The sequence below is a fragment of the Scomber scombrus genome, chromosome 18, assembly GCF_963691925.1.
Source record: "Scomber scombrus chromosome 18, fScoSco1.1, whole genome shotgun sequence".
Classification (NCBI taxonomy): Eukaryota; Metazoa; Chordata; class Actinopteri; order Scombriformes; family Scombridae; genus Scomber; species Scomber scombrus.
Genome location: NC_084987.1, coordinates 281662 through 305078, shown reverse-complemented (window position 1 = coordinate 305078; position 23417 = coordinate 281662). Strand labels below are relative to the sequence as shown.

Sequence of the window (23417 nt, the reverse complement as noted above, 5' to 3'; positions counted from 1 at the left end):
GACTTCCAGGACTTTGGTCGAAGGGATCCTTGAAATAACTTCCTGGATGTTTTATAAGAGTTTCCTTGTGTCCTTTTAAAGATCCTGCAGGTCCTTGAATAGAAAAAGGACTATTAGAGAAACTCCAGGTTCCTTGAAAGGATTCCAGGACTTCTCAAAGTGTTTTAAGGCTTCTTGCAGAGTTTTCAGGAGTCCTTGAATATGGTGCTGGCATCCTTCCAGAGTTTCCACTGGTCAATACAGGAACCCTAACTAACCCTAACTAACCCTAACTAACCCTAACTAACCCTAACTAACCCTAACTAACCCTTACTAACCATAACTAACCCTAACTAATACTAACACTAACCCAGGATGCTTTACAAACCTGCTGCTGTCCTTCAACACATTCATGAGTCCTAGAAATGTTTCCCGCTGGCGTTCAGAGAGCAGCCGACAGGAAGTGCTGAGAGTGAGACGTCGCCTGCAGCACAGAGGATCTTTGGCAGTGAGAGAAATCAAACCAGCAACCCTGAGACAGACATCACAGCTTCTTCTTCTTCTCTCAGTGGTTCTCTGCAGTTTACGGTGAGTTTAAACTTTAATCAACTTTAAATAAAGAGTTCAGACTTCAGATAAACACTTCAAGTTATTCTCATTTAAATCTGTTTATTTATTATTACTGCTGACGACAGAGTACTAATACTTTAAATTACTAGTACTTTAAATTACTAGTACTTTATAGTACTAATACTTTATAGTACTAGTACTTTAAAGTGTGAGAACAGAGTACTAATACTTTAAAGTACTAATACTTTAAAGTACTAATACTTCATCGTCTTCTATCAGGAGGAGATATTAATGTGCTGAGCTCGTCACTGCAGCAGCTGGTTAATAATAATAATAAGTTTATTATAATAATAATAATAATATAATAATAATAATAATAATAAGTTTATTACAGCTGTTTGTACATCAGAAGGTTTTAGTGGACAAACTTTCAGGATAAAGCTGAGTATAAGTACACAAGTATATAAATATTAGAGTATTAGTATATACGTATTAGAGTATAAGTATTAAAGTATAAGTATTAGAGTATAAGTATATAAGTACTAGTATATAAGTACTAGTATATAAGTATTAGAGTATAAGTATATAAGTACTAGTATATAAGTACTAGTATATAAGTACTAGTATATAAGTACTAGTATATAAGTACTAGTATATAAGTACTAGTATATAAGTATTAGAGTATAAGTATATAAGTACTAGTATATAAGTACTAGTATATAAGTATTAGAGTATAAGTATATAAGTACTAGTATATAAGTACTAGTATATAAGTACTAGTATATAAGTACTGATCTGTGTTTCAGAGATGAAGGATCAAAACTTTTCAGACGACGTCTTAAAGATTCTTCAGGAAGCTCCGAACGCTCAAAAAGCTCTGAGAGAAAACTACGATAACCTGCTGAAGGTGTCCGAGTACTGCTATAATAACTACATCCAGGTACTTATACTGCATAAAGTACTACATACAGTACTACTACTGCTATAATAACTACATCCAGGTACTTATACTGCATAAAGTACTACATACAGGTACTTATACTGCTATAATAACTACATACAGGTACTTATACTGCATAAAGTACTACATACAGTACTACTACTGCTATAATAACTACATCCAGGTACTTATACTGCATAAAGTACTACATACAGTACTACTACTGCTATAATAACTACATCCAGGTACTTATACTGCATAAAGTACTACATACAGTACTACTACTGCTATAATAACTACATCCAGGTACTTATACTGCATAAAGTACTACATACAGTACTACTACTGCTATAATAACTACATCCAGGTACTTATACTGCATACAGTACTACATACAGTACTACTACTGCTATAATAACTACATCCAGGTACTTATACTGCATACAGTACTACATACAGTACTACTACTGCTATAATAACTACATCCAGGTACTTATACTGCTATAATAACTACATCCAGGTACTTATACTGCATAAAGTACTACATACAGTACTACTACTGCTATAATAACTACATCCAGGTACTTATACTGCATAAAGTACTACATACAGTACTACTACTGCTATAATAACTACATCCAGGTACTTATACTGCATACAGTACTACATACAGTACTACTACTGCTATAATAACTACATCCAGGTACTTATACTGCATACAGTACTACATACAGTACTACTACTGCTATAATAACTACATCCAGGTACTTATACTGCTATAATAACTACATCCAGGTACTTATACTGCATACAGTACTACATACAGTACTACTACTGCTATAATAACTACATCCAGGTACTTATACTGCATAAAGTACTACATACAGTACTACTACTGCTATAATAACTACATCCAGGTACTTATACTGCATACAGTACTACATACAGGTACTTATACTGCATACAGTACTACATACAGTACTACTACTGCTATAATAACTACATCCAAGTACTTATACTGCATAAAGTACTACATACAGTACTACTACTGCTATAATAACTACATCCAGGTACTTATACTGCATACAGTACTACATACAGTACTACTACTGCTATAATAACTACATCCAGGTACTTATACTGCATAAAGTACTACATACAGTACTACTACTGCTATAATAACTACATCCAGGTACTTATACTGCATAAAGTACTACATACAGTACTACTACTGCTATAATAACTACATCCAGGTACTTATACTGCATAAAGTACTACATACAGGTACTTATACTGCATACAGTACTACATCCAGGTACTTATACTGCATACAGTACTACATCCAGGTACTTATACTGCATACAGTACTACATCCAGGTACTTATACTGCTATAATAACTACATCCAGGTACTTATACTGCATACAGTACTACATCCAGGTACTTATACTGCATACAGTACTACATCCAGGTACTTATACTGCTATAATAACTACATCCAGGTACTTATACTGCATAAAGTACTACATACAGTACTACTACTGCTATAATAACTACATCCAGGTACTTATACTGCATAAAGTACTACATACAGTACTACTACTGCTATAATAACTACATCCAGGTACTTATACTGCATAAAGTACTACATACAGTACTACTACTGCTATAATAACTACATCCAGGTACTTATACTGCATAAAGTACTACATACAGTACTACTACTGCTATAATAACTACATCCAGGTACTTATACTGCATAAAGTACTACATACAGTACTACTACTGCTATAATAACTACATCCAGGTACTTATACTGCATAAAGTACTACATACAGGTACTTATACTGCTATAATAACTACATACAGGTACTTATACTGCATAAAGTACTACATACAGTACTACTACTGCTATAATAACTACATACAGGTACTTATACTGCATAAAGTACTACATACAGGTACTTATACTGCATAAAGTACTACATACAGTACTACTACTGCTATAATAACTACATCCAGGTACTTATACTGCATAAAGTACTACATACAGTACTACTACTGCTATAATAACTACATACAGGTACTTATACTGCATAAAGTACTACATACAGTACTACTACTGCTATAATAACTACATACAGGTACTTATACTGCATAAGTACTACATACAGGTACTTATACTGCATAAAGTACTACATACAGTACTACTACTGCTATAATAACTACATACAGGTACTTATACTGCATACAGTACTGCATACAGGTACTTATACTGCATACAGTACTACATACAGGTACTTATACTGCATTAAGTACTACTACTGCTATAATAACTGCATACAGGTACTTATACTGCATACAGTACTACATACAGGTACTTATACTGCATTAAGTACTACTACTGCTATAATAACATACAGGTCCAGTGTAGTTGATGCTAAGCTAGGCTAACGTTGTCAGTCAGGTGACGGCAGCATGAAGGCGCTGGAGGAGACGAAGAACTTCACGACCCAATCACTGGCCAGCGTGGCGTACCAGATCAGCACGCTGGCCAGTAGCGTGCTGAGCCTGCTGGACGCACAGACCAATCAGCTGCGCCACATGGAGTCCTCCATCAACCTGATTGGACAGGTGAGACTCATTCACCTCCTAATGCCTCAGATGCAACGTAATGTGAGAACGTCACCGGTTAATAGTTTCACCGGTTAACAGAGTCACCGGTTAACAGGGTCACCGGTTAACATGGTCACCGGTTAACGGGGTCACCGGTTAACAGAGTCACCGGTTAACACGGTCACCGGTTAACATGGTCACCGGTTAACGGGGTCACCGGTTAACAGAGTCACCGGTTAACATGGTCACCGGTTAACAGGGTCACCGGTTAACAGGTTCACGGTTAACAGGGTCACCGGTTAACGGGTTCACCGGTTAACAGGGTCACCCGTTAACAGGTTCACCGGTTAACATGGTCACCCGTTAACAGGGTCACCGGTTAACAGGGTCACCGGTTAATAATTTCACCGGTTAACAGAGTCACCGGTTAACAGTTTCACCAGTTAACAGAGTCACTGGTTAACATGGTCACCGGTTAATAGTTTCACCGGTTAACAGAGTCACCGGTTAACATGGTCACCGGTTAACGAGTTCACGGTTAACATGGTCACCGGTTAACGGGTTCACGGTTAACAGGTTCACCGGTTAACATGGTCACCCGTTAACAGGGTCACCGGTTAACATGGTCACCGGTTAACATGGTCACCGGTTAATAGTTTCACCGGTTAACAGAGTCACCGGTTAACATGGTCACCGGTTAACATGGTCACCGGTTAACGGGTTCACGGTTAACAGGGTCACCGGTTAACAGGGTCACCCGTTAACAGGGTCACAGGTTAACACGTTCACCGGTTAACAGGGTCACCCGTTAACAGGTTCACCGGTTAACAGGGTCACCGGTTAACATGGTCACCGGTTAACATGGTCACCGGTTAACATGGTCACCGGTTAATAGTTTCACCGGTTAACAGAGTCACCGGTTAACATGGTCACCGGTTAACATGGTCACCGGTTAACGGGTTCACGGTTAACAGGGTCACCGGTTAACAGGGTCACCCGTTAACAGGGTCACAGGTTAACACGTTCACCGGTTAACAGGGTCACCCGTTAACAGGTTCACCGGTTAACAGGTTCACCGGTTAACATGGTCATCCGTTAACAGGGTCACCGGTTAACATGGTCACCGGTTAATAGTTTCACCGGTTAACAGAGTCACCGGTTAACATGGTCACCGGTTAACATGGTCACCGGTTAACGGGTTCACAGTTAACAGGGTCACCGGTTAACAGGGTCACCCGTTAACAGGGTCACAGGTTAACACGTTCACCGGTTAACAGGGTCACCCGTTAACAGGTTCACCGGTTAACAGGTTCACCGGTTAACATGGTCATCCGTTAACAGGGTCACCGGTTAACATGGTCACCGGTTAATAGTTTCACCGGTTAACAGAGTCACCGGTTAACATGGTCACCGGTTAACATGGTCACCGGTTAACGGGTTCACGGTTAACAGGGTCACCGGTTAACAGGGTCACCCGTTAACAGGGTCACAGGTTAACACGTTCACCGGTTAACAGGGTCACCCGTTAACAGGTTCACCGGTTAACAGGTTCACCGGTTAACAGGGTCACCCGTTAACAGGTTCACCGGTTAACATGGTCACCCGTTAACAGGGTCACCGGTTAACAGGGTCACCGGTTAATAATTTCACCGGTTAACAGAGTCACCGGTTAACAGTTTCACCAGTTAACAGAGTCACTGGTTAACATGGTCACCGGTTAATAGTTTCACCGGTTAACAGAGTCACCGGTTAACATGGTCACCGGTTAACGAGTTCACGGTTAACATGGTCACCGGTTAACGGGTTCACGGTTAACAGGTTCACCGGTTAACATGGTCACCCGTTAACAGGGTCACCGGTTAACATGGTCACCGGTTAACATGGTCACCGGTTAATAGTTTCACCGGTTAACAGAGTCACCGGTTAACATGGTCACCGGTTAACATGGTCACCGGTTAACGGGTTCACGGTTAACAGGGTCACCGGTTAACAGGGTCACCCGTTAACAGGGTCACAGGTTAACACGTTCACCGGTTAACAGGGTCACCCGTTAACAGGTTCACCGGTTAACAGGGTCACCGGTTAACATGGTCACCGGTTAACATGGTCACCGGTTAACATGGTCACCGGTTAATAGTTTCACCGGTTAACAGAGTCACCGGTTAACATGGTCACCGGTTAACATGGTCACCGGTTAACGGGTTCACGGTTAACAGGGTCACCGGTTAACAGGGTCACCCGTTAACAGGGTCACAGGTTAACACGTTCACCGGTTAACATGGTCATCCGTTAACAGGGTCACCGGTTAACATGGTCACCGGTTAATAGTTTCACCGGTTAACAGAGTCACCGGTTAACATGGTCACCGGTTAACATGGTCACCGGTTAACGGGTTCACGGTTAACAGGGTCACCGGTTAACAGGGTCACCCGTTAACAGGGTCACAGGTTAACACGTTCACCGGTTAACAGGGTCACCCTTTAACAGGTTCACCGGTTAACAGGTTCACCGGTTAACATGGTCATCCGTTAACAGGGTCACCGGTTAACAGGTTCACCGGTTAACATGGTCATCCGTTAACAGGGTCACCCGTTAACAGGGTCACAGGTTAACACGTTCACCGGTTATCAGGGTCACCCGTTAACAGGTTCACCGGTTAACAGGGTCACCGGTTAACAGGGTCACCGGTTAACATGGTCATCCGTTAACAGGGTCACCGGTTAACAGGTTCACCGGTTAACATGGTCATCCGTTAACAGGGTCACCCGTTAACAGGTTCACCGGTTAACAGGGTCACCGGTTAACAGGGTCACCGGTTAACATGGTCATCCGTTAACAGGGTCACCGGTTAACAGGTTCACCGGTTAACATGGTCATCCGTTAACAGGGTCACCGGTTAACAGGGTCACCGGTTATCAGGGTCACCCGTTAACAGGTTCACCGGTTAACAGGGTCACCCGTTAACATGGTCACCGGTTAACAGGTTCACCGGTTAACGGGTGCTGCTTTAGGTGCTTCACTCTTAAAAGTCTGAATGAGATCTTCTTTATTTCCATCTGATCCACTACTAACACATCTAGAAGTCTGTTATTGATCAGCAGACAGTTAGTTTAGTTACTATGGAAACACAATGAATCAGATGTTTGGTTTAACCAGAACGAAGCGTTTGACTTAAACAACGGGTCGGACTGAGAAGCACCTTGGTCTCTTTGTGGGAAACACTGAACTATTATTGTAGGTCTGAGTGTCTAAAGGGTCACCCGTTAACAGGTTCACCGGTTAACATGGTCACCCGTTAACAGGGTCACCGGTTAACAGGGTCACCGGTTAATAATTTCACCGGTTAACAGAGTCACCGGTTAACAGTTTCACCAGTTAACAGAGTCACTGGTTAACATGGTCACCGGTTAATAGTTTCACCGGTTAACAGAGTCACCGGTTAACATGGTCACCGGTTAACGGGTTCACGGTTAACATGGTCACCGGTTAACGGGTTCACGGTTAACAGGTTCACCGGTTAACATGGTCACCCGTTAACAGGGTCACCGGTTAACATGGTCACCGGTTAATAGTTTCACCGGTTAACAGAGTCACCGGTTAACATGGTCACCGGTTAACATGGTCACCGGTTAACGGGTTCACGGTTAACAGGGTCACCGGTTAACAGGGTCACCCGTTAACAGGGTCACAGGTTTACACGTTCACCGGTTAACAGGGTCACCCGTTAACAGGTTCACCGGTTAACAGGTTCACCGGTTAACAGGGTCACCGGTTAACATGGTCACCGGTTAACATGGTCACCGGTTAACATGGTCACCGGTTAATAGTTTCACCGGTTAACAGAGTCACCGGTTAACATGGTCACCGGTTAATAGTTTCACCGGTTAACAGAGTCACCGGTTAACATGGTCACCGGTTAACATGGTCACCGGTTAACGGGTTCACGGTTAACAGGGTCACCGGTTAACAGGGTCACCCGTTAACAGGGTCACAGGTTAACACGTTCACCGGTTAACAGGGTCACCCGTTAACAGGTTCACCGGTTAACAGGGTCACCGGTTAACAGGTTCACCGGTTAACGGGTGCTGCTTTAGGTGCTTCACTCTTAAAAGTCTGAATGAGATCTTCTTTATTTCCATCTGATCCACTACTAACACATCTAGAAGTCTGTTATTGATCAGCAGACAGTTAGTTTAGTTACTATGGAAACACAATGAATCAGATGTTTGGTTTAACCAGAACGAAGCGTTTAACTTAAACAACGGGTCGGACTGAGAAGCACCTTGGTCTCTTTGTGGGAAACACTGAACTATTATTGTAGGTCTGAGTGTCTAAAGGGTCACCCGTTAACAGGTTCACCGGTTAACATGGTCACCCGTTAACAGGGTCACCGGTTAATAATTTCACCGGTTAACAGAGTCACCGGTTAACAGTTTCACCAGTTAACAGAGTCACTGGTTAACATGGTCACCGGTTAATAGTTTCACCGGTTAACAGAGTCACCGGTTAACATGGTCACCGGTTAACGGGTTCACGGTTAACATGGTCACCGGTTAACGGGTTCACGGTTAACAGGTTCACCGGTTAACATGGTCACCCTTTAACAGGGTCACCGGTTAACATGGTCACCGGTTAATAGTTTCACCGGTTAACAGAGTCACCGGTTAACATGGTCACCGGTTAACATGGTCACCGGTTAACGGGTTCACGGTTAACAGGGTCACCGGTTAACAGGGTCACCCGTTAACAGGGTCACAGGTTAACACGTTCACCGGTTAACAGGGTCACCCGTTAACAGGTTCACCGGTTAACAGGGTCACCGGTTAACATGGTCACCGGTTAACATGGTCACCGGTTAACATGGTCACCGGTTAATAGTTTCACCGGTTAACAGAGTCACCGGTTAACATGGTCACCGGTTAACGGGTTCACGGTTAACGGGGTCACCGGTTAACAGGGTCACCCGTTAACAGGGTCACCCGTTAACAGGGTCACAGGTTAACAGGTTCACCGGTTAACAGGGTCACCCGTTAACAGGTTCACCGGTAAACAGGTTCACCGGTTAACATGGTCATCCGTTAACAGGGTCACCGGTTAACAGGTTCACCGGTTAACATGGTCATCCGTTAACAGGGTCACCCGTTAACAGGGTCACAGGTTAACACGTTCACCGGTTATCAGGGTCACCCGTTAACAGGTTCACCGGTTAACAGGGTCACCGGTTAACATGGTCATCCGTTAACAGGGTCACCGGTTAACAGGTTCACCGGTTAACATGGTCATCCGTTAACAGGGTCACCCGTTAACAGGGTCACAGGTTAACACGTTCACCGGTTATCAGGGTCACCCGTTAACAGGTTCACCGGTTAACAGGGTCACCGGTTAACAGGGTCACCCGTTAACAGGTTCACCGGTTAACAGGGTCACCCGTTAACATGGTCACCGGTTAACAGGTTCACCGGTTAACGGGTGCTGCTTTAGGTGCTTCACTCTTAAAAGTCTGAATGAGATCTTCTTTATTTCCATCTGATCCACTACTAACACATCTAGAAGTCTGTTATTGATCAGCAGACAGTTAGTTTAGTTACTATGGAAACACAATGAATCAGATGTTTGGTTTAACCAGAACGAAGCGTTTAACTTAAACAACGGGTCGGACTGAGAAGCACCTTGGTCTCTTTGTGGGAAACACTGAACTATTATTGTAGGTCTGAGGTCTAAAGGTCTCAGTCTACAGTCTGATTCATGTTTAATCAACACTATGTTCCAGGTTCTCAGAGGTGACTTTAAAATCCCCAAATATTCAGTTTACCTTTAACTGGATGAGTTTGATCCTGTGGAGATGGGACATGTTGAAATGTTTAAATATATAAATGTGTAAACACTCTCTGACCCCCCTCAGACGGTCGAGATGCACAAGGAGAAGGTTTCTCGGAGAGAGATCGGCGTTTTCACGGCGGCGAGACGAGTCCCACGCAGCCATAAGATCCTCCCCCCCCCTCAGCCACCGACCCGCCCACCATACAGCCGCCGGCCAATCAACTTCCAGCAGCTGGACAGCCTGGGTCACGGCATCAAGGTACCGGTTCAGTGTCTGTAAGAACCGTAAGAACTGTGAGAGTGAGAGAGTGAACGGTGGATGAAGGCAGTGAGCACATATACACTCAGGTCCATAAATATTTGGACAGGGACACAGGTTTCATATTGTTGGGTCTGTAGATCATCACAGTGGATTTAAAATGAAACAATCAAGATGTGATAGAAGTTCAGACTTTCAGCTTTAATTCGAGGCGTTGGACAAAAATATGGTTTAAAATGTTTAAAATAGAACTGCAAACATTTTTATACACAGTCCGATAACAAATAATCATAAATAAAAAGTTTAAACCTTGTAGAGGATCCTGCCTGATGAAGCATGAACCAGTCACTGTGTTTGTGTCTCTGGTGTAACTTTAACCTGCAGTGAAATGTTGAGATCAGCTGATTGACTCGTCCACTGCGTTGCCTTCACACTGTGTTCTGGGTCGTTGTGCATCTGTGAAGCTTTGACTCTGTCTCATCATCATGAACACTAGAGATCTATTAGAAGCATCAACCATCACACTGCCGTCACCATGGTTACACATGATGTTTGATGCTTTGGATCAGGAGCCGTTCTGGTTCCGGTTGATCACAGTTACATCGGTCCAGAGACTCTGGTCCTGATCTGAGTCTAGTCTGATCTTTATGAAGCTTTGCACCTTGAGTTCTTCTCTTTATAGACCTGATACTGGCATGTTTACATCCTGCAGACTGGTCTTCACTTAGCTGGATGTTGGGAAGGTTTTTATGGTTACACCACTTAGACATTTTTGCCATAATCCTCTAATATATTCTCTCTAAATGGATTAAAAGCAGAAATTTGATGCTGGGTCCACAAAAAAGGAATGTGTGAAGTTATTCATACGTTTATTTTCACATTTGAACCCTTTAAAGTTAAACTAAACCTCATGGACCTTAACCTCTCTGACTCTTACGTGTTGAGGTGAATAAAGAGCAGAGCCTCACAACGAACAGCTTCTCAGCATTTTCACCGGAAGACGCCAACAGAGTAAAAACAGAAGTGAAGTGTGGTTGTGACTGAAGTGTCTGCTGTAGATGTGATGCTGACAGGAAGTAGCTTTAGATGTGATGCTGACAGGAAGTAGCTATAGATGTGATGCTGACAGGAAGTAGCAGCCACAGATACCACAGAAGCAGAAGTAACGCTGCAGTAAACTCTCCACATTCAAACTGTTGCTGTTTATAAGCAGTCAGCTGCTCACTGCTCCGTTCCACATGTTCTCACAATAATAATAATACGGTTCTGTAAAGGGGGGCGCGGGAGGGGGGGGGGGGGGGGGGGCAGGGGGGGGGCGGGAGGGGGGGAGGGGGGGGTCCATTAATGAACAGAAATATTATTATTCTGAAGACAATTACAATACAGGAACTGAACATAGAGACAGTTTCCACTGGATGGAGTGAAGTGTTTAAACTGTTCACACGTAGTTTCACACAAAGACTGAAACAGACAAAACACACACACACACACACACACACACACACACACACACACACACACAGAGCTCTTTGTTGAGCGTGGGAAAATGTTTAGAGACTAATTAGAGCTGCCAGACTCTGAGAGGCTCCATTGATGCTCACACATTCATGTCTCCCCCCCATTGTCCCTGTGCCCCCCCCCCCATTGCCCCTGTGCCCCCCCCCCCCCCACACAGGTCTCTGGGAAACAGTCGGACAGAACAGGAACGATCCGTAAACATGGAGCCTCCATCAGGTTCAGTTTGATTCTATTCTGACAGTTTCCTCTTTTACATGCTGATCAACAGGAAGTCTCACTGTGTGTGTGTGTGTGTGTGTGTGTGTGTGTGTGTGTGTGTGTGTGTGTGTGTGTGTGTGTGTGTGTGTGTGTGTGTGTGTGTGTGTGTGTGTGTGTGTGTGTTTCAGGTCCAATAAACCTCCAGAGCCGGTCCAGTGCCCAGTGGCGCCTCCTGTTGGCCGGTAAAAACCCTGAATGTTGTTTTATGTTTTACAAAAATCGAAAATACTTTACTGTAGTACAGTTAGAGGTACTAGTACTTTACTGTAGTACAGTTAGAGGTACTAGTACTTTACTGTAGTACAGTTAGAGGTACTAGTACTTTACTGTAGTACAGTTAGAGGTACTAGTACTTTACTGTAGTACAGTTAGAGGTACTAGTACTTTACTGTAGTACAGTTAGAGGTACTAGTACTTTACTGTAGTACAGTTAGAGGTACTAGTACTTTACTGTAGTACAGTTAGAGGTACTAGTACTTTACTGTAGTACAGTTAGAGGTACTAGTACTTTACTGTAGTACAGTTAGAGGTACTTGTACTTTACTGTAGTACAGTTAGAGGTACTTGTACTTTACTGTAGTACAGTTAGAGGTACTAGTACTTTACTGTAGTACAGTTAGAGGTACTTGTACTTTACTGTAGTACAGTTAGAGGTACTTGTACTTCACTGTAGTACAGTTTGAGGTACTTGTACTTTACTGTAGTACAGTTAGAGGTACTAGTACTTTACTGTAGTACAGTTAGAGGTACTTGTACTTTACTGTAGTACAGTTAGAGGTACTAGTACTTTACTGTAGTACAGTTAGAGGTACTAGTACTTTACTGTAGTACAGTTAGAGGTACTTGTACTTTACTGTAGTACAGTTAGAGGTACTAGTACTTTACTGTAGTACAGTTAGAGGTACTAGTACTTTACTGTAGTACAGTTAGAGGTACTTGTACTTTACTGTAGTACAGTTAGAGGTACTTGTACTTCACTGTAGTACAGTTTGAGGTACTTGTACTTTACTGTAGTACAGTTAGAGGTACTAGTACTTTACTGTAGTACAGTTAGAGGTACTTGTACTTTACTGTAGTACAGTTAGAGGTACTAGTACTTTACTGTAGTACAGTTAGAGGTACTTGTACTTTACTGTAGTACAGTTAGAGGTACTAGTACTTTACTGTAGTACAGTTAGAGGTAGTAGTACTTTACTGTAGTACAGTTAGAGGTACTTGTACTTTACTGTAGTACAGTTAGAGGTACTAGTACTTTACTGTAGTACAGTTAGAGGTACTTGTACTTTACTGTAGTACAGTTAGAGGTACTAGTACTTTACTGTAGTACAGTTAGAGGTACTAGTACTTTACTGTAGTACAGTTAGAGGTACTTGTACTTTACTGTAGTACAGTTAGAGGTACTAGTACTTTACTGTAGTACAGTTAGAGGTACTAGTACTTTACTGTAGTACAGTTAGAGGTACTTGTACTTTACTGTAGTACAGTTAGAGGTACTAGTACTTTACTGTAGTACAGTTAGAGGTACTAGTACTTTACTGTAGTACAGTTAGAGGTACTAGTACTTTACTGTAGTACAGTTAGAGGTACTAGTACTTTACTGCAGTACAGTTTGAGGTACTTGTACTTTACTGTAGTACAGTTAGAGGTACTTGTACTTTACTGTAGTACAGTTAGAGGTACTTGTACTTCACTGTAGTACAGTTTGAGGTACTTGTACTTTACTGTAGTACAGTTAGAGGTACTAGTACTTTACTGTAGTACAGTTAGAGGTACTAGTACTTTACTGTAGTACAGTTAGAGGTACTTGTACTTTACTGTAGTACAGTTAGAGGTACTTGTACTTTACTGTAGTACAGTTTGAGGTACTTGTACTTTACTGTAGTACAGTTAGAGGTACTTGTACTTTACTGTAGTACAGTTAGAGGTACTTGTACTTCACTGTAGTACAGTTTGAGGTACTTGTACTTTACTGTAGTACAGTTAGAGGTACTAGTACTTTACTGTAGTACAGTTAGAGGTACTTGTACTTTACTGTAGTACAGTTAGAGGTACTAGTACTTTACTGTAGTACAGTTAGAGGTACTAGTACTTTACTGTAGTACAGTTAGAGGTACTTGTACTTTACTGTAGTACAGTTAGAGGTACTAGTACTTTACTGTAGTACAGTTAGAGGTACTAGTACTTTACTGTAGTACAGTTAGAGGTACTTGTACTTTACTGTAGTACAGTTAGAGGTACTTGTACTTTACTGTAGTACAGTTTGAGGTACTTGTACTTTACTGTAGTACAGTTAGAGGTACTAGTACTTTACTGTAGTACAGTTAGAGGTACTTGTACTTTACTGTAGTACAGTTAGAGGTACTAGTACTTTACTGTAGTACAGTTAGAGGTACTAGTACTTTACTGTAGTACAGTTAGAGGTACTAGTACTTTACTGTAGTACAGTTAGAGGTACTAGTACTTTACTGTAGTACAGTTAGAGGTACTTGTACTTTACTGTAGTACAGTTAGAGGTACTTGTACTTTACTGTAGTACAGTTTGAGGTACTTGTACTTCACTGTAGTACAGTTAGAGGTACTAGTACTTTACTGTAGTACAGTTAGAGGTACTTGTACTTTACTGTAGTACAGTTAGAGGTACTAGTACTTTACTGTAGTACAGTTAGAGGTACTAGTACTTTACTGTAGTACAGTTAGAGGTACTTGTACTTTACTGTAGTACAGTTAGAGGTACTAGTACTTTACTGTAGTACAGTTAGAGGTACTTGTACTTCACTGTAGTACAGTTAGAGGTACTAGTACTTAACTGTAGTACAGTTAGAGGTACTAGTACTTTACTGTAGTACAGTTAGAGGTACTTGTACTTCACTGTAGTACAGTTAGAGGTACTAGTACTTAACTGTAGTACAGTTAGAGGTACTAGTACTTTACTGTAGTACAGTTAGAGGTACTAGTACTTTACTGTAGTACAGTTAGAGGTACTAGTACTTTACTGTAGTACAGTTAGAGGTACTTGTACTTCACTGTAGTACAGTTAGAGGTACTTGTACTTCACTGTAGTACAGTTAGAGGTACTTGTACTTTACTGTAATACTGCATACTACATCACTATAATACTGCAGTACTTTACTGTAATACTGCATACTACATCACTATAATACTGCAGTACTTTTACTGTAATACTGCATACTACATCACTATAATACTGCAGTACTTTTAATGTAATACTGCATACTACATCACTATAATACTGCAGTACTTTTAATGTAATACTGCATACTACATCACTATAATACTGCAGTACTTTTACTGTAATACTGTATACTACATCACTATAATACTGCAGTACTTTTACTGTAGTACTGCATACTACATCACTATAATACTGCAGTACTTTTACTGTAATACTGCATACTACATCACTATAATACTGCAGTACTTTTACTGTAATACTGCATACTACATCACTATAATACTGCAGTACTTTTACTGTAATACTGCATACTACATCACTATAATACTGCAGTACTTTACTGTAATACTGCATACTACATCACTATAATACTGCAGTACTTTTACTATAATACTGCATACTACATCACTATAATACTGCAGTACTTTTACTGTAATACTGCATACTACATCACTATAATACTGCAGTACTTTTACTATAATACTGCATACTACATCACTATAATACTGCAGTACTTTACTGTAATACTGCATACTACATCACTATAATACTGCAGTACTTTACTGTAATACTACATACTACATCACTCATTGTTGTTTATTGGAGGATGAACTCAGAGACTTTTCTTCTTCTTCTTCTCTCAGCTCCAGTTTTGGGACCCCTGTGGCCCCCCCCTCCATCCCCCCCACCTGGCAGCCTCCACCTGAGTGTGACATCATCAACCCGCTGCAGGACGAAGCCCCGCCCCCTCCTCCCCCTCCTGCCCAGATGGACGCCATGGCCCCGCCCCTTCCACCTGACCTATCTGGAGGTATTGTGACCCCGCCCCCTCCTCCTCCCCCACCAGAGGCCCCGCCCACTGACCCACTGCCCCCCCCGCTCCTCGAGACAGGTGAGGATACCTGATTAAATACAGCTGATTAATGACACATGAGTGACATCATGATGACATCACCTCTCCTCTGTCTCCTCAGTGGTGGAGGAGAACGTCCTCCCCCCTCCTCCCCCTCCTCCCTCTGATGATGACGGCTTCCCCCCGCCGACGGATGACGGCTTCCCTCCGCCGACCAATGACGGCTCAGAGCTGCCGGCCCCGCCCCCCCCTCCTCCCCAGGAAGTAGACGGTACCGAAACCTTCTTCTTCTTCTTCTTCTTCTTTGGTGTCAAACGTGTTCCTCTCAGCTTCTTCTTCTGTGGTGTCTCTCTTCAGTGACCGTCTCCTCCCGAAGGAGCCGCCGCCGCCGCTCGCCCCCCCCCGCTCGCTCTCATTCTCTGAGGGTCCGCTCCGGCCCCGCCTCCCGCTGCCGCTACACACGCTCACTCTTCCTGCCCGCTGTCCAATCACGTAAGCTGATGGAGGCCGCTGCTGTCCAATAGAAACAGAGAAGAGCAGTTGTAAGGGTCTTTGAGAAGCAATGGGGAGTTTTAGTTTGTATATTCTAGAGGTGCTTGAGGAGGTTCTAAGGTTCCTTTACTGAGTTCCAGGGTTCCTTGGGGAGGTTCTAGGACTCTCAGCCAGTGTTGAAGAGGTTCCAGGGTTCCTTGAAGTTATAGTCCTTGAGGACGATGCCAGGTTCTAGGGGAGGAGTCATTAAAGTTCTAGAAGTGTTTGAGGGGCCATTTCAAGTTTAGCGGGTACCTTAGGAGAACCGGACCAGAACCAACCCTGTTCTATCAGTCAGTATGAGAGGATCCAGGAGAACCTTTAAACAGGGTTCTATCAGTCAGTGTTAGAGGATCCAGGAGAACCTTTAAACAGGGTTCTATCAGTCAGTGTGGGAGGATCCAGGAGAACCTTTAGGGTTCTATCAGTCAGTGTTAGAGGATCCAGGAGAACCTTTAGGGTTCTATCAGTCAGTGTTAGAGGATCCAGGAGAACCTCTAAACAGGGTTCTATCAGTCAGTGTGAGAGGATCCAGGAGAACCTTTAAACAGGGTTCTATCAGTCAGTGTTAGAGGATCCAGGAGAACCTTTAAACAGGGTTCTATCAGTCAGTGTGGGAGGATCCAGGAGAACCTTTAAACAGGGTTCTATCAGTCAGTGTGGGAGGATCCAGGAGAACCTTTAGGGTTCTATCAGTCAGTGTTAGAGGATCCAGGAGAACCTCTAAACAGGGTTCTATCAGTCAGTGTGAGAGGATCCAGGAGAACCTTTAAACAGGGTTCTATCAGTCAGTGTGGGAGGATCCAGGAGAACCTTTAAACAGGGTTCTATCAGTCAGTGTGGGAGGATCCAGGAGAACCTTTAAACAGGGTTCTATCAGTCAGTGTTAGAGGATCCAGGAGAACCTTTAAACAGGGTTCTATCAGTCAGTGTGGGAGGATCCAGGAGAACCTTTAAACAGGGTTCTATCAGTCAGTGTGGGAGGATCCAGGAGAGCCTTTAGGGTTCTATCAGTCAGTGTTAGAGGATCCAGGAGAACCTTTAAACAGGGTTCTATCAGTCAGTGTGGGAGGATCCAGGAGAACGTTTAAACAGGGTTCTATCAGTCAGTGTTAGAGGATCCAGGAGAACCTTTAAACAGGGTTCTATCAGTCAGTGTGGGAGGATCCAGGAGAACCTTTAGGGTTCTATCAGGTTCCACAGACTGTATATGCAGACAGAGGATCACTCGCTCTGATGTTTCTAACTCCGCTCCTCTGTCTGTCTGGCAGTGATGATCCCTCCTCCTCCTTCCTTTCCTCCCCCCAAAGCTCCTCCTCTTCCTCCTCCCTCCTCCTCCTCCCCCTCCTCCCCCTCCTCCTTCCTCCTGCTCCCCTCCTCCTCTTCTTCACCTCGGCTCTGCTTACCTGCTCGCCTCGAACACCTGGGTAAGAAAGCCGATACTAGCTGCAGTAAACTTTCAAATAAAAGTGCTTTTCTGTGTTTTATTGTACTATAGTAGTACTATTGTATTACTATCATAGTAGTTCTTCACTCTTAGTATTGAAGCCCCGCCTACTAACGTCTGATTGGACTATCCTAGCTGTCACTCACAGTTACTGTTCTGTTAGACCTGGAGATCATGGTCCCGCCCCCTCCTCTCCTATTGGACGATGAAGGTGGCTTTGATGACATCATGCCGCCCCTCCCTCCACCCGTGGACTATGACCTCAACGCCCCCCCCCCACTACCTGGAGAAAGGTATTACTACTGCTACCAAGTACTACTGTTACTACTACTACTACTACTACTACTACCAAGTACTAATAGTACTGCGACTACTACCAAGTACTACTACTACTACTACTACCACGTATTACTACTACTACTACCAAGTACTAATACTACTGCGACTACTAACCAAGTACTACTGCTACTACTGCTACTACTACGTAGTTGCATAACACATCTATTGGGCCCATCATCAGTGATAGTACCTGAGGTCATAGTGTGTTTCTGCTTCAGACACCCAGGCGATAACAGTTTGCCCCTCCTGATCTTTTCTTAAGATTTGTTTTTGGGCTTTTTGCCTTCATTTTGATGGAAGGTGTCATCGAGGCCGACAGGAAACAGAGAGAGGGGAATGACCTACAGCATTGGTCCCTTGCTGGAATTGAACCAGGGACATCAAGGCGCTCCATGCACCGCTCTCTCTGCTGCCTCAGTCAGGCCCAGCAGCCCCTCGCCCCCACTTTGATGGGCAAGCACCGTGCCTGCCACCCGCTCCTCCACCGGCTCCGTATACTCGCTTCTCTTTCTTTCCCTGGCCTCTTCCATCCGATCCTCCCAGGCACCGTCAGCACAATGTTCTCTAGGAACTTAAGTTGCTTCCCAGGTCCACCCTCAGCTTCCAGTTGGCTTGGAGTTGTGTTGTTCGCCTGCCCTCAAGAATATGATATTGCACTGTGGTGGTCGGTGGTGTTTGACTCGGTCGATGGTGCTGAAGATGGCCTCAGCTATAACCTTCAGCACTTGTCATGTCGCAAGAGAAATCAGCCCTCCCTGAGTGCTTTGAGACAGCTGCTCAGATTATCCTCCATGATGGTGCTTCAATCTTTCCCCAACAGAAGCGGTTGGATGGGCAGAACATCGTATACCGACTGGATGACGAACTTGATCGGAAGGGTTCAGCCTTCCACAACTCTGGCCGTGAGATGTTACGGTTTAGTGCCTGCTCCCATCTCATCCCTGCTCCCGTGAGATGTTACGGTCTAGTGCCTGCTCCCATCTCATCCCTGCACCCGTGAGATGTTACGGTCTAGTGCCTGCTCCCATCTCGTCCCTGCACCCGTGAGATGTTACGGTTTAGTGCCTGCTCCCATCTCGTCCCTGCTCCCGTGAGATGTTACGGTCTAGTGCCTGCTCCCATCTCATCCCTGCTCCCGTGAGATGTTACGGTTTAGTGCCTGCTCCCATCTCATCCCTGCACCCGTGAGATGTTACGGTTTAGTGCCTGCTCCCATCTCATCCCTGCTCCCGTGAGATGTTACGGTCTAGTGCCTGCTCCCATCTCGTCCCTGCACCCGTGAGATGTTACGGTCTAGTGCCTGCTCCCATCTCATCCCTGCTCCCGTGAGATGTTACGGTCTAGTGCCTGCTCCCATCGCATCCCTGCACCCGTGAGATGTTACGGTCTAGTGCCTGCTCCCATCGCATCCCTGCACCTTGCTGCTGCATCCTCACCATCTGGCCTGCATGCAGCTCCTTGACTGCGGCCATCACTTCCTACTGGACCAGGTCCAGGTTGTTGGAATGCTGCCTAACCCTGCTCGGCCTGCTGCCACAGATCCCACCAGCGCTTTGTGATGCAGTCTGGATTCTGCCTGGTCCTTCTGGGCCTCACCTCATTGCCGGCTTAAGAGACCTTCAGGTTGCTTGACTTCCTGTACTGCATCTCTTCCCTTGTAACCATGAACTCCTCACTTAGACTGTTGAATGGGAGTTTCATCTTGATTTTGCTTCCATAGAGGGCGATGCTACCCAGGCAGGTAGCCCCAACCACCTGCAGAGGTGACAGTGGTGCTGGTATATCCAAGGTTTTATTTAACTGGAGGCTCTGACTTGTTGTTAGCCTTCCCTCCAGGTCTTAGTTTGTTGCTCTGATGGAAGCAGCATCCTTCAAGTTGCAGTCAAATGTTTTCCCCAAGCTTTACTATTACTACTGATAGTACTACTGATAGTACTACTACTGCTACTACTGCTACTACTGATACTACTACTACTACTACTACTACTGATAGTACTCTTACTGCTACTACTGCTGGTTGCCGGTTGTCTGTTGCCGGTTGCTGGTTGCAGGTTGTCGGTTGTCGGTTGCCGGTTGCTAGTTGCCGGTTGCTGGTTGCTGGTTGCTGGTTGCTGGTTGCTGGTTGCCGGTTGTCAGTTGCCAGTTGCTGGTTGCTTGTTGCTGGTTGCTGGTTGCTGGTTGCAGGTTGCCAGTTGCCAGTTGCCAGTTGCTGGTTGCTTGTTGCTGGTTGCCGGTTGCTGGTTGCCGGTTGTTGGTTGCCTGTCCTCACTGCAGTTCTCTGTGTGTCCAGTGGTGGCGCTGTACGACTACGCAGCGTCGAAGCCCGATGACCTGTCACTCACTGAAGGTGACATCATCTACCTGACACATCGCCATGACGACGGCTGGTGTGAGGGAGTTCTCCATGGTAACAAAGGCTTCTTCCCGTCAAACTACGTCCAATCATGTGGCTAGACTGAAGCCCCGCCCAGGAGAGTGATGTCATTTCCTTTCCTCTGGTCATATGACTGAGTGAAACTTTTATTTTTAACTTAATAAATAATTTAGAGAATAATAATAATCAGGTTATTGATCACAGCTGATCACTTTGATTGATTGATTGATTGATGCACACAAACTGCACACTGTGGGTTCAAACTGTCAGTATTATAATTATCATCAGACTTTATTTATGAATTCATAGTTTTATTTAAATGATAAAAGAAGTATAAACATTGTTATCAGTATTATTTCATTGTGAATAAAATGATCAATAAACATGAGAATGAATCATGTAACAGCAATAAACGATCAATAAATAAATCTATAACTGTAACGTTTCTGTTTGTTTCATATTTCAAGAGGTTATTAAAGTTCATCTGAGTTTAGTGTGTGTGTGTGTGTGTGTGTCTGTCTGTGTGTGTCTGTGTATTACTGTGTGTGTGTGTGTGTGTGTGTCTGTGTATTACTGTGTGTGTGTGTGTGTGTGTGTGTGTGTGTGTGTATTACTGTGTGTGTGTGTGTGTCTGTCTGTGTGTGTCTGTGTATTACTGTGTGTGTGTGTGTGTGTGTGTGTGTCTGTGTATAACTGTGTGTGTGTGTGTATAACTGTGTGTGTGTGTGTGTGTGTGTGTCTGTGTATTACTGTGTGTGTGTGTGTGTGTGTGTGTCTGTGTATTACTGTGTGTGTGTGTGTCTGTGTATAACTGTGTGTGTGTGTGTGTGTGTGTGTGTGTGTGTGTGTGTCTGTCTGTGTGTGTCTGTGTATTACTGTGTGTGTGTGTGTGTGTGTGTCTGTGTATTACTGTGTGTGTGTGTGTGTGTGTGTGTGTGTATTACTGTGTGTGTGTGTGTGTCTGTCTGTGTGTGTCTGTGTATTACTGTGTGTGTGTGTGTGTGTGTGTGTGTCTGTGTATAACTGTGTGTGTGTGTGTATAACTGTGTGTGTGTGTGTGTGTGTGTGTCTGTGTATTACTGTGTGTGTGTGTGTGTGTGTGTGTGTCTGTGTATTACTGTGTGTGTGTGTGTCTGTGTATAACTGTGTGTGTGTGTAGCAGCAGAGTCAGAGGGAACTATGTGGTCTAAACGTTAGATAGTGAGCCTGTCACGGAGCGCTGCTGGTTCAAACCCCGGCAGAATGACTCTGAGCACATAGACAACATATATGTATATATGTGTGTGTGTGTGTGTGTGTGTAGCAGAGTCAGAGGGAACTATGTGGTCTAAACGTTAGATAGTGAGCCTGTGACGGAGCGCTGCTGGTTCAAACCCCGGCAGAATGACTCTGAGCACATAGACAACATATATGTATATATGTGTGTGTATGTGTGCGTGTTTATATGTGTATATATGTGTGTGGGTGTTTATGTATATTAATATTAATATGCATCGTTGATTTGTCTCTTTATATGTTTTCATAAATGTCAGACAGCTGCAGGCCAGACTATGAAATTAACACAAGTTTTTTTGGCAGTTAGGATGAGATGTTGGGGCGTGGACCGTTGGGGCAGGGGGGGGTTGGGGGGGGGGGCGTTGTGTGTGTCTGTGTGTGTGTGTCTGTGTGTGTAAGTGTAGGGGGGGGGGGGGACGACTCTCCTTCTTTCTTTCCATCTGAGAGCAACGTAAACAGCTTTTAACCTGAACGTGATAAACAGAAAACTAAAAGTGGAAGATTACACATCCTGAAAGTGATTTTTGGAAATTTCACGAAGTAAAAGTCACATTGTTTGTTCTGTTAGTTTCCTGCCCCCCCCCCCCCCCCCCCCCCCCCCACAACAACAACCCAAACCCACTTCCTCAGAGCTGTTTTGCTTTCCTGACGGTGAGTCTGCTTTCACTCTGCCTCATAGTTTTATAGTTTTATAGTTTTTATAGTTTTTATAGTTTTGTTGTAATCTACACTTTATTCACTGTTCGTACTTTTATGTTCTTCAAGCTGCTTTTTGTTGTTTTTGACAGTTTATGATTTTTTTCTGATGTTTTTATGTCATGTTTGAGTTTGCTGCGTATCATTTGCAGGTCGATTAAATGACTTTCTGCCATTTTTATCTCTCGTGTGAACACACTGTGACATCACATCAGTATCTCTGTGTTTACTGTAACTCATAACTATGATTATTCACAGTTTAATACACAGTGTATAAAACCTGCTGCTCAATACAACATGCAGGGTTCATATTGTTTAATGTGAGCTGTAACTTTGATATCATTGTTATTTTACATGTGTTACTGTGTATAAAAATGTATTATTATTATTATAATGATGTTGATTTGATATATTCATGCTGTTATATTTCACTCTTTATGAACAGCTGATTCTGCAGTTTCAGACACACATCTGGACTTCATCTCATCACTGCTGTGAGTTTCATCATGTTTTTATATGTTTTATATTTTGAATCTAAACCTGCAGCTGACAAACATTAAACGTCTCTGACTGATAAAAGAGGAAGAAGGTAAAGAGCTTCCTGACAGTTTGAGCGTCTGAGCAGCAGGTGGCGCCGTAGAGCCACTAGACTGATTTAATGTCTTTACAGCACAGTGGACAATAAAGAGTCAGTTCTACAGTATGATGCACACAGTGTCTAACGTCGTCTGTTGTTGAACAGGTTGAAGT

General features: G+C 43.6%; 2 protein-coding genes across 2 annotated transcripts in view; both read left to right on the top strand.

Moving 5' to 3' along the window:
* Positions 1 to 466: 466 nt before the first annotated feature.
* Positions 467 to 21103, top strand: LOC133999886 (ABI gene family member 3-like). Its single transcript, XM_062439227.1, is given in 13 exon segments — positions 467 to 567; positions 1356 to 1489; positions 3952 to 4122; positions 10007 to 10183; positions 11859 to 11917; positions 12088 to 12141; positions 15797 to 16044; positions 16127 to 16276; positions 16363 to 16497; positions 17808 to 17963; positions 18147 to 18253; positions 18255 to 18276; positions 20613 to 21103. Coding segments are annotated over 12 exon segments (1575 nt in total). The 5' UTR covers positions 467 to 567; positions 1356 to 1357; the 3' UTR covers positions 20777 to 21103.
* Positions 21104 to 22566: 1463 nt separating this feature from the next.
* Positions 22567 to 23417, top strand: part of LOC133999885 (DELTA-thalatoxin-Avl1a-like) — a 2570-nt gene continuing 1719 nt past the window's right edge. The window contains exons 1-3 of the mRNA XM_062439226.1: positions 22567 to 22622; positions 23113 to 23161; positions 23410 to 23417. The exon at positions 23410 to 23417 is cut by the window's right edge and continues 78 nt beyond it. The gene's annotated coding sequence lies outside the window, so the exon portion shown is untranslated. The remainder of the gene's footprint in view (positions 22623 to 23112; positions 23162 to 23409) is intronic.